This window comes from Hakea prostrata, chromosome 11 (assembly GCF_041222555.1).
Source record: "Hakea prostrata isolate BN-2017 chromosome 11, UWA_Hpros_2, whole genome shotgun sequence".
NCBI lineage: Eukaryota > Viridiplantae > Streptophyta > Magnoliopsida > Proteales > Proteaceae > Hakea > Hakea prostrata.
The window spans coordinates 1,240,790-1,252,813 of NC_142610.1; the positions used below are offsets into that span (position 1 = coordinate 1,240,790).

The following is a 12,024-nucleotide window of genomic DNA, read 5'->3' on the forward strand; positions in this document are numbered from 1 at the left end:
ATTTTCTTGTCCTAGTGGAACTCTGTTTTCTGATTAATTCGCTGAAGTTGAGACATTGGACTACAAGCTTGTTGATACCCTTATGGTTTAGGACCATAAGCTTGGAGAGTGCCCACATGAAGTACTAGTAAATAAAGCAAAATATCAACGAATGGTGGATAGCTAATCTACTTGTCACATACACGTCCTGATATTGCTTATACGAATTCATACGTAGCAATTGATCACTAAATTAGACTCTAAAGCTTCTTTTTTTTTTTTTTTTTTATGAAAAGAAAATTTACGTTGTGAGTTGTGAGTGCAGTTAGTTAAAAATAGTGAGTCATGGATCCATTTCTCTTTCTTCATTAAACATAAGCATCGATTTGTCAATTGTGGTAATCCTACAACAATAATGACTAGGAGATTAGCATCAGCCATCAAGCAATGCGTGTATAAAGGACAAATTATCACTAAAAAGGTCTTCCTTTATATTATTATGGATAAAGACTGCTCAGGGTTACTTCTAATTCCATTTCCATTTCCATTTCCATATTTCTCTCTCAGCAGCACCTCTGGCGTCCATCACAGTTCCAATTTCCCTTCGTAGAGCATGATATATAATAATATAAGTTTCTCAAGTCCCCAGCTCTCATACTAGGAATTCACTCTTCTTTCACTCTCTCTCTCTCTCTCTGTCTTTCTCTCTCTGGAGATCTTTTATATAAGGAAGATAGATAAACCCACTTCTCTCGTTCTGGGTCACAGTACTCTCCTGATCAGCAAGTGAGAATTAATATGGAGAACGAAAGAGACGAGAATTTGGTTTTTGTGAGGGAAGGAGAAGCACTTGAGCATTCTGTGATAGAGCTGAACGAGGTGGTTATCAATCCCGTTCCACCAAAATCGAAGCGGAGATTTAATTTCTATGGAATCCCTGCTAATGTCAACTCATTATCTTCACCTCAACTGGAATCTCTCTCGTCCATTTGTGATACTTTTTTGCCATCTATTAATATCTCCGGCAACCATGATGACTCCGTCCAGACGTTCTACAAAACTAGTGCATCCATGGTTGGAACCCATGAGCATGTAAGTAACTTTCAGAAGGAAACCCAGTTGGAACTCTAGTAAGTTTCTTCAATTTTGCTCTTCTTGTTCCTTGATTTTGGTGACAATGCTATATATGCAGGTTGGAGCGATGGTGGCAGAAACGTTGAACCATCCATTGACACCTGTGCTCTATGTTGTATTATGGATGCTCTCCACATGGTATGGAACATTTCTGCTATGTGGGATAGCGAGCATGTCCATCAAATTCCCTTTCTTCCACAGATTCTCAGAGCTTCCTCAGAAGAAGCGAGAGCAGATCTTTCTGTCTTGGTCTTTGAGCTACTTTTATCCTCGGAGGTTGCTTGTCAGATGCCTCAAGTATCTTACCATGCTTGCCTTCTTTACTCAGGTATTACTTCTCTCTCTCTCTATATATATATATATATAATCACACCCCTACCTGGTGGTTCTTCATGTTTCTGTTTGTGTGTTTGTGTTGAAGGATGATTGTTTCGTTTGCTTGTTATAAATTCACATTTAAACAAATTTGATCTCATTTATTTTCATTTTCGTTTTTTCAATCATAAACCCTTCAAGTCCTTTGAGTTACTATTCGTTCAAAACAAATTTGTAACTCAAACCGAAAAAGTCAAAAGCGCCTTATTCCTCAAAGATCTGATCATCACTGATCTGGTGTATACATCTTTACACTTTCAAAGATTTGATGGAGAACCAGAAACTGTGCGCAAAAGGGACGTGACAAATTCTCGTCTCCGTACTTTAAAACGAAAAAAACAAAAACAATCCTTGTCACATATTTACGAGATTCTTTACTTTTTAAAATAAAAAAAACACACGAGTCCACAAACCAAGTCAAGTCTCATCTGTGCATAGTTGAAAATAAAATAATACAACAAAAATGTTTTATATGTGGAGAGTTAAGCCAGATCCTCTATCTTGAGGGTAAAAAGGTTTGATGATTTTTTCATCACATATAGAGGAGGTTTTGTTGCTTAGAAATTGCTTTAGTGGATCATGTAACCTACAGTTCAGATTAAAGCTTGTAGTCAAGACGAAATCTAGCTTAATCACTATTTTTATCTTATTTTACGTAAATGATTTTTTTGAAGGTAAAGGTTCGAGATGTCATCTCGACCATAAATTTTGTTCTAAACTCTAGGCTGCAGTGTGTCGCATATTTATTGTTAATACCAAGTAGAACTCTCATTTCTTAACATTAACTAGTTATATGGTGGTGGTGAAAAGAGGATGTAAAGAGAAAGGGGGAAGGAGGGGGGAGAGTTATCAGGTAAAGGTTATTGAGAGTAGAGAACCGAGCTCGAGTGCTCAATAGAGACACCCATTGGAATTTAGATTGATTATCATTGAAAGAGAGAAGGGGATACATACATGCCACATATGAAATGGGATCCTTTTTCCTTGAAGTCAAGTCAATTAATAGTTTGAGAGGAAGTCTAATAAACAAAACGGTTTTAGGACTTGAAATCTGATACTCTTTTGAACAAGCTAGAGTAGAAAGATTAGCTCTTCCTTACTAGGCGCCAAATTGAATTCCAGAAGGAAGCTGGAAAGAAGTGACACAACAAGCCTTCAGTAGCTTCCTTCTCACATATATGAATTGATTAAAGGGGGTGACAGCGAGAAGGAATTACTCTTGCAATGCTTCCTTCCTCAATCTCTGCTATCTTCTAATTCCGAGTTATTATTTGTAAGTATAAGTTAATAAATTTAATTAGAATTCCACAAAGGAATTTAAATCACCAGAAGACAGCTGCTCAGAGATGTTAATAAAGATGCCGGACAGGTACGTGAGTGCCATAAAATTTGTGGGCAAGATGGGATATTGACCAGACCTCTCATATGGTTTTGATTCATGCCATGAGGTCTTTAAGATGTGCCTTCTGAAATTTTAAATATGTATCTGACCTAACATATATAAATATATATATATCATTAATACATGAGGTAACACTCATAAATTTTGGGATACAATTATAGCTGTCGTTTCTTTTCTATATGTGTATATGTTTTAATTTGTATTATCTTTTCCTTCTTGATATTCTGTCTATTAGAAAAAAGAAATTATTGACTTCTTCTCATGAAAAAATTCAATAAGCTATGTCCTATTTTTAGGGCAAACTGTGGAAAGATCCGGCTTTATTTCACTCCGACCCTCTTCTTTCATCCCTAGTTACCATAAAAAAACACATTTATCTTATGAAATAAAAATTTTTAGTCTATGCATGATTGAGATCCTCTATCTTATATTATTTTAATGTCTCTTTACTACACATTTAAGATGGGGGTCCATCTTTAATAATCTAACTGTTATATTCACCACACATTTAAGAGGGATTCACTTCTAAATACAAACAACATAGATCAGAATTGGGTCTTCCTTTATATATGGTGAATAGGTATAAGAATAGTGTAATTTTCTTCTCACAAATGGTCGACATAGACTCATCGGATTCCACCCTTCTCACTCATTCACCACTGGGTTTGTCAAGGCATCAGTTAGGCAGCAGCAACAGCTATCTCCTCTCCTGTCTCTCTAGTCTCTCTTTCTATATATAGTTTTCCTTTTTGATGATATGGAACCGCTATCACTATTTATATGTACAGGGTTAGGCTTTAATATCCTTAGTGTATTTTTTTTTTCTTTAAGGAAACATCCCTGTGTATTGAATGTATTTTTTTCTTTTTGTGAAAAAAAAATAATTTATCAAGTTAGAAGTATCACGAAAAACACCCACAAATGATATACCTAATAACTAAGGATCGAAAAGAGGTCAAACTATCATACAAGTAAATAACAGAACCTTCCTAGTCAAGAAATTTACAAACACATTGGAAATGCACTCTTAATTAGTGACAGAAAAATGTCTATTCCTAATGAAGGCCTGAGAATGACATTGAACTGTAAATGATTAAATAGTATCAATTTTCATGCTTTATCAATTTGGTAAAATACCCTCATCATGTATTATAACTGTCTGACTCAAGGTAGGTATGAACAGCCCCAAGATAGCGACTGAGCAGAGAAATACCAGCTGTATTTAGTTGGGAATTTAGTGCTCCGGCCGTCTCAACTGTCTCTAAATTCAGAATTCAATAACTTTGATACCTCATAAATTTCTCAGGTGATTTGACAAATATTTGGGCCATTTTCCACATTTCAATCTCTCTTCTTGAGCCAACACTTTAATGTTCTTGATTCTCTATCTTTTTCGCTAGTCATTTTATTAAATTAAGAATGAAAAAAAAGAATACAAGAAAAATGAAAAGAAAAAAAAAAAAGAAAAACCATCAGTAAAAGATTATATTTGCAGAGATGATTCTTGTCCTCTACCTCACACCCTTGATATTTTAAAAGAATAATATTTCTAAAACATTTATAAGATAGGAAAACTCCTTTCCCATTAGAAGAATCAATGATCTAAATTTGATTGTTCATTCCACTATTTTCTCTCTCCCCAGGAATCAATCAATTCTTGCATTTTCTTCAAAAACAATCTCCCTTCCCTTACCTTTAGAGATCTCCCTTTCTTCAAATGGAGAGGTGCATCGGGTGTTTATGTGATAAATATAAGTTTATTAAATTTAAGGCGGGGAAGTTATATAGGATAACAATAAGACTGTTTAAGACATATGAAGTAGATTGTTGAGCAATTAAGAGTAATAACATAAAAAAGATAACTATAGTGGAGATGGATTGTTGAGGAAGATATGTAGCAAGAACAAGCGATGATTATTTTAGAGCTGATTTAGAAAGTTGCACCAATTCAAAACAAGCTCTCTAACAACAAGTTGAAGTGGTATGCATATGTTCCATGAAGACTTAAAGATGCACCATATATATGGAAGGAAAACTGACCAATTGCAATTTTAAGGAGCTCAAAAAAGTTGAATGGACCCAAAATAACTATTTAGAGTAATAGTAAGAAAATACATGCATGTCGTAGAGCTTGATCGTGGTATGATAACAAATATTGACTTTACCATGCTTGATTTGATTTCTTTTTTGCCACTACAAGTTCCTGATGATCTGACTTTTAGCAAATTCAGTTTGTAATAATCCTATGGCAAGTTTTCTGGCTTCTTGCTTTTGTTAACCATATTTACCAAGTGATCGAGCAAAAAGATTTCTGATGAAGATAGTGGAGGTTCTTGAAAAAGGATCTTAACTTGCTCCATTTCGCTAACTTGTTCCTTTTAATGTACATCTCTTCATCGTTTCATCTATTTCAGGTAGACGAGAATAATCATAACGTATCGTGGAAAGCATTGGGATACTGTGGAGCGGATCCGGATTTGACGAAAAATTCTCAAGAAACTAGCAGAACTGAAGACAAGCAAGAAGGAGATGAGAATTGCACCACCAAAGATGCAGACAAGGAGAAATTTGTTGGACCTCTTTATAAAGGCCTTGTTGATGTAACACAACCGAGGGAAGTTCTCTCTGTAACGCTTGAGCGATCTGGGTTTCCCGTCTCAGTTCATCATCACCGTTCACCCACTAGAAGAGCACATTCTCTGTCCTCTCCTTCTTTGACCATCCAATGTGATGTGGTGGTGGTGGGTTCTGGCTCCGGTGGTGGAGTTGCTGCTGGTGTTCTTGCCAAAGCAGGTTACAAGGTACTCGTCTTAGAAAAAGGAAACTACTATGGAAGAAGGAATCTTTCACTTTTTGAAGGACAGTCCATGCGTCAAATGTATCAAGATGGTGGTTTGCTAGTTACAGACGATTTAGGCGTGACGATTCTTGCTGGATCAACTGTTGGTGGGGGTTCTACAGTGAATTGGTCTGCTTCAATTCGAACCCCAGATCATGTAATGAAGGAATGGAGTAACAGTTGCGAACTGGAGTTATTCGAGAGTAAACTCTATGAGCATGCCATGGATGTAGTTTGTGAACGTATGGGAGTTCAATCTGAAATCACAGAAGAAGGATTCAACAATGCTGTGTTAAGGAAAGGTTGCACTGAGTTGGGTTATCCAGTAAACAACATCCCTAGAAATTCAGTTCCAGATCACTATTGTGGGTGGTGTTGTTTTGGTTGCAAGGATGGAAGAAAGAAGGGTACCACAGAGACATGGCTAGTGGACATGGTGGAGTCTGGCAATGGAGTAATTCTACCTGGTTGCAAAGCCTTGAGAGTCTTACACGAGAGGAAGGCGAAGTCAAGAGATCGAAACACTTCGACTGGGGTAGCTTTCGAATTCAACAATGGATGGGGAAAGGAGATATGTGAAGTGAAATCAAAGGTGACGATTGTTGCATGTGGAGCTCTTTCCACACCATCACTGCTAAAAAAAAGTGGATTGAAGAATCCCAAAATTGGAAAACACCTTCATCTTCATCCTGTGGCAATGGCATGGGGCTACTTCCCTAATTCAACAATGTCTGCATCTGAATTGCGAGAAAAAAGAGTTATGAAGGGGGTATAATGACTGCAATGTCCACTGTAGTAGCAAATTTCGAAGTTTCCGGCAATGGCAGCGGCGGCGGCTATGGCGCTGTGATACAAACGCCCGCATTGCACCCTGGAATGTTCTCATCATTGATCCCTTGGTTCTCTGGGATTGACATTAAAGAGAGGATGTGCAAGTTCTCAAGAACTTGCCATATATTTGCTTTGGCAAGGGATAAAGGATCAGGTAGTGTGAATTCGTGGAATTCATACAGTTATCAAATGGATGACATAGATGAAGAGAACTTGCAAAGAGGATTGGAGAAGACACTTAGAATATTGGCAGCTGCAGGAGCAGAAGAGATTGGAACCCATCATTGTGAGGGGAAGAAACTGAATGTGAAGCAAGCAAGCTGGCATGAGTTTGAGAAGTTTGTGAAGGAGGAAAGTAGTAGAAAGCTGAGGGGTTTGTCTACATCAATATGCTCAGCCCACCAGATGGGCAGCTGCAGGATGGGAGTGAACCCTAAAGAGTCAGTGGTGAACCAAAGGGGAGAGACATGGGAGGTGGAGGGTCTGTACCTTGCAGACACAAGCGTATTTCCTACCGCATTGGGTGTGAATCCTATGGTCACTGTGCAGGCCATTGCTTATTGCACTGCTCACTCAGTTCTTGATGCTCTTCAGAGGAAGAAGACCCGAAACTGAAACAGATATCATTGTTTTCTTCTCCTTCCTTTTATATATACACGTAAACACGCATGTGTAGATGCACGTGGACTTTTAGCTTATATTCTGATTAGATTGAAACTTGTGGAGTATATAGATTTCTAATGGTAAATGTATGATTTGGCTTAGATAATCCTTACTTCTAGTTATGTACTATTTTTATATTGATAGATACTATAAAGGTTGAGAAGAGGAAAAGAGTGAAATATTGTTGTGTTTCTGAATTTTATAATTTAAAGGTTGAGAAGGAAAAGTGTGAGATGTTTGGGGGAAAGACACATTGATAACTCACCATGTGTTTTTTTTTTTCGAAACATAAACAATTCTAAAATTTAAATATTTTTTTAGGCATTTGATAAAACTTGCTTCTAGGAGTAGAAAATTTGAAAATTGTCACTAAATTTATAAAATTTGTCATTCTTATGTTTAGAGTGCCAAATTCTATAGGCACCCCTCTAAAACTGTCTCACTTAAGTCCAGCTTGCTTCCAATTTTGCTTCAAGAAACAAATGCAATAACTTATTTAGTTGTTGCATCAAAAGTGTTTCTCGAAGCAAAAATTTTCATAAATTTCAATTTATACTACAAAAATCATGTGAAAAAAAATGGTTCTATCGAATGGTTTTCTCCAATTTTTCTACTTCTCAAAGCAAAAAAAAAAAAAAAAAAAACTATTTTCTTGTGGGTAATCAAATATGTCCTGAACTGTTGTTTTGTTTCTTTAATTTTAGATGATAATGTTGTCTAAATAATATATGCAATCAGACTCCACATACCTTTACATTTGGAGGCTTTATTCATCATTCACTGGCTCCAAAGTAATTATTCATTTGTTGTTGCCTTAGAATAGGTGTTTCGCCCCTTTTTTTGGTTTTTTGGCCCCCCGTGGGGGGGGCCCCCCCCCCCCGGGGGGGGGGGGGAGAAAAACCCCCCCCTTGGTTTTTGTTTTTTATTAAAAGGCCCCCCCCCCCCTCTAGGGGAGGCGGAAGAAAAACCAAATTTTTTTTTCTTCCTTTTGTGGCACTAATCCCTTCGCCAAGGGGTACTTGAGAAGAACCAAAACTTAGGTTCTTTGTCCTTGTTAACAGGCGCTAACCCCTTCTTCAAGAGGTACTCAGGAAGAACCAACACTTAGGTTCTTTGTCCTCGTTAAGAAGCGCTAACCCCTTCTTCAAGGAGTACTCGGAAAGAACCAACAGTTAGGTTCTTCATCCTCGTTAAGAGGCACTAACCCCTTCTTCAAGGGTTACTCGGGAAGAACCAACTCTTAGTTCTTCATCCTCATTAAGAGGCTTTAACCCCATCTTCAAGGGGGTACTTGGGAAGAACCAACACTTAGGTTCTTTGTCCTCATTAAGACACGCTAACCCCTTCTTCAAGGGGTACTCGGGAAGAACCAACTGCAACTACTTGATTGGCTCATTGAGAATAGAGAGTATTACTGGGCAAATAAAACAAGCATTTCCATGCCACGAGCAGTAATGCTAAAGTCCCACTAATTGATTTCCATTGGACTTTGGAAAGAGCTAGAAAGGCAGCACACCTTACTAGGATCAAAGAAGACCTCTGGGCCTCTCTTTGGCTCCAGGAGTTTTCCTCTTCTGATGCCTTGTGTTCTTCTTCTGAATGAAAATTTAGTTTACCCGAAGAAAAAAAAAAAAAGGAATTTATGCCCTTTTAAGTGCATGAATCATGAATGGTGTCCCATTAATTTGTTCATTGATAATCACTTATCGATCTATCTTAGAGAAAGGACCTAGCTAGTAGTGCTGATCATTCCAGAGATTCTCTTTCCAGTATGATTTTGATTTGCATGATTAAAGACAGTATTTAGTAATGTCATATTCAAAGTTGAAGACTTAAAGCAAATTGAAAATTCATGTAGTTGAACAGTAGTCGTCAACTTTCATTTTACCAAAGAAAAAAAAAGTCGTCAGCTTTCATGTATGTTTTTTTCTGGGTGATCACACAGTTTTCATTTTCTTTTCTTTTTTTTTATGAGTTCACAGAGACATCATCAGAAAAAACAAAGTGAACTAGGAGCCCACATAAACAAACCATAAATTATTGAGGAATTTAGAAGCCCATGCCATCATAATGGGGGCATGGATGTTGAGTGATTCCCATTTTATCCCAATCTGATGTTGAGAAGCTGATGACTCATGCTGAGGTTCCCTTCTTCAACAGAAATGCATTCTCTTTGAAGCTGGGGAAGGTGAGAATTGAGAAAAAGAGGAACTGAGCTTTTGATTAGCTTATCAGAGGCTTGGCTTTGAATATTATAAAAAAACAATAAAAAATTTAATCAAAGTAACAGTTCTAATTGAGAAGGCATTAATTCCTTTTGGGGGAGATCATGGGTGGGAGAGGAAACCTAATTTATTAGGCTTTGAGTCGACGCAGACCACTACTTAATTGTGCTTTTATTAGTTTAATTAACTAACTACACTATACCTCCCCTCACCATAATCAATCCATTATATTGAATTCTTCTTCGACAGCCAACAACCCAAATTAACTGTTCAGTTCGTATTTAAATTTAGCCCGTTTAATTAATTCATTTACTGAAATTTTAACAATTTACATGAGAATTAATTAAGCTGTTCAGATTTAAATTTGGACCAAACAGTGAATCTGAGCAGCCACTACATGGTGGCATTGCTTCTAAGCAAAATCCAAGGTCTTCACCCAGTTGCCCATCAACCTGTCATTTCATCTGTTAACCTTTCTTTGTCTCTCATGGAAATCCAGTGTCTGATGTAGTTGGTTGATAGTAATATGGAAAATAGACACACACGTCTTTTGTTTTCATGTATTTCTTTCCTTCTGCTCGCAAGAAACATGGCTACCTAACAAGAAAGAGAAGAAAAAAAGAAACCTCATGTGGTCCCAGAACCACTGTAATGTGTTTATTAAGAACCTTCTCGGGCTGGCAAAAGAGACCAATGAGAGGAGTCTTAACTAACCTTGGAAATTATATAAGCCGCAGAAAACGTGATAAGGTCAATGAGAAATTCATGGCTGCTTTAAGAACCGATGGTAATTCATTTATTAAATTCGGACAACCCAAAAGTCAAATTTACCTTAAGAACCAGCAGCTCTGATGTAACTGGGTTTCAAATTTCAATTTTTATCAAGGAAAATGATATCCAATGGAAGATGGGTTGTGGTGTTTAGATGCGCAGAGACACAGCCAAGCATGACATGATCATCCGATGGATGGAAGATGAGATGAGACAATAATTTCAAAGTCAAGTCTCAAAACAATCAACTGCCCAGGTAGAATTTGGGAGGGTGTCTCTCCTTGGAAGCAATGGAAGACTTCAGAACAAAGTCTCAACAACCACCACTAGGGAATAAGCCTCTGGGGAAGGCCAACTGCCTCCTCTTGTGTCCCTTAAGTGATCTCCAAGTTACCTCTTGATTCCAGAGACACTAAGGAGAGTTCTCTACTAGCTTCTTCCAACTCCTAAGCTTAATTAAGCCTCTCCAATGGAGAAAACCCAACAATTCTCTGCGTTCCCATTTCTCTGTTCAATCTTTATTGCTGTTGGTCTTGTTTCATTCTCGGCATGTGTTGCTGCAGAGTTCAAGAGATCACGGGTAAGACTTATTGATTCTGTTCCATTATCTTGGTTTCTTAATTTACTTTCTCATGGTGTTGTTCTTGATTATCTTCAATAGTTAGTATCCTGAAGCTGATTGATGCCATTGTATTTTTGAAGTTAAAAGATATGAAATTAGATGGTGAACTCTGTTTTCTTCCACGGAGTCATTCATATGGGTTTGGAGTAGTGGCTTTGATCTGTCTCCTGGTTGCTCAGATAATCGGAAACTTGATCATTGCTAGCCAATTTTGCTTGAAAGAGAAAAAAACCAGCGAAGAAGCCAAGAAACAAAGAATAGCCATCATCCCAGTCGTTCTATCCTGGTAGGTAACAAGTCCCTTTTCTCAATTCTCACCCAACATTTCATATATGAACATTGCATTTCTGTAGAACCTTATCTTGTTGGATTGGTGGGCAACCTTTTGATTACAATCACATAATCACCAAACGTTTTCATTGGCCTTGAAAACAACTTTTGAACCAACTCAGATAAACCCTGAATTAGAATTGGAAATCTAATTGGATTTCCATCTTGTGCCTTGAACAGGATCAGTTTTGGATTAGCTTTTATATTATTGTTTACAGCCACAACCATGAGCAGGAGACAACCTTACAGCAAAGGATGGTTAAATGGGGAATGCTACTTTGTTAGAAGAGGGATATATAGTGGATCAGGAGTACTGGTTTTGGTCACAGAAAGCCTAATTCTTGGCTCAATGTTCTCCATTAGGAAGACAAGACACCGGAGAAAACAAGTAAAACAGGAGATGATGATTCATAACCCAGAAGCAAGGTGAAATTCAGAAGAGTCGAGAAATGACGACCAACCCAATAGACAGACCAGATCCAGCTGAGGACGAGTTCTCTTCTCCCTCTTCATAATAACCAGCAGGAACCCAAAAACCAGAGACTGGGAGAGTTGGAGGAGAGAAGGTGAAAGAAAATCTTACTCCACCAGATAATACCACATTTGCATAGAACTTGAAAATGATGTTACTGTTTGGTTTTCTTTATTAATGAGGGATTGGGATTGTCAGCAAGGGAAGAAGCTGGCTTTGGGTCCCTATCAAAGAAAAGCGAGAAGAGCAATAAAGAAATGCAGCAGAAACTCCCTAGGGAAGAGTTCTTCCATATTCCAATAAACTATGTATACTCCACATAATTGCAAAGCAAGATCATCAACTGAATAGGTCATGTGTAATTGATTTTTTTCAACTTCT

General features: G+C 37.5%; 2 protein-coding genes across 2 annotated transcripts; both read left to right on the top strand.

Moving 5' to 3' along the window:
• Window positions 1-528: 528 nt before the first annotated feature.
• LOC148999514 (Long-chain fatty alcohol dehydrogenase family protein) lies at window positions 529-7,460 on the top strand. The gene is given in 4 exon segments (XM_089140053.1): window positions 529-1,071; window positions 1,172-1,441; window positions 5,305-6,451; window positions 6,454-7,460. Coding segments are annotated over 4 exon segments (2,433 nt in total). The 5' UTR covers window positions 529-777; the 3' UTR covers window positions 7,176-7,460.
• Window positions 7,461-10,253: 2,793 nt separating this feature from the next.
• Window positions 10,254-12,015, top strand: LOC148999515 (protein MODIFYING WALL LIGNIN-1-like). The gene is made up of 3 exons (XM_089139926.1): window positions 10,254-10,799; window positions 10,922-11,127; window positions 11,352-12,015. The coding sequence occupies exons 1-3, from the start codon at window positions 10,689-10,691 to the stop codon at window positions 11,599-11,601; spliced, it is 567 nt and encodes a 188-aa protein (XP_088996052.1). The 5' UTR covers window positions 10,254-10,688; the 3' UTR covers window positions 11,602-12,015.
• The last annotated feature ends 9 nt before the right edge of the window (window positions 12,016-12,024 follow it).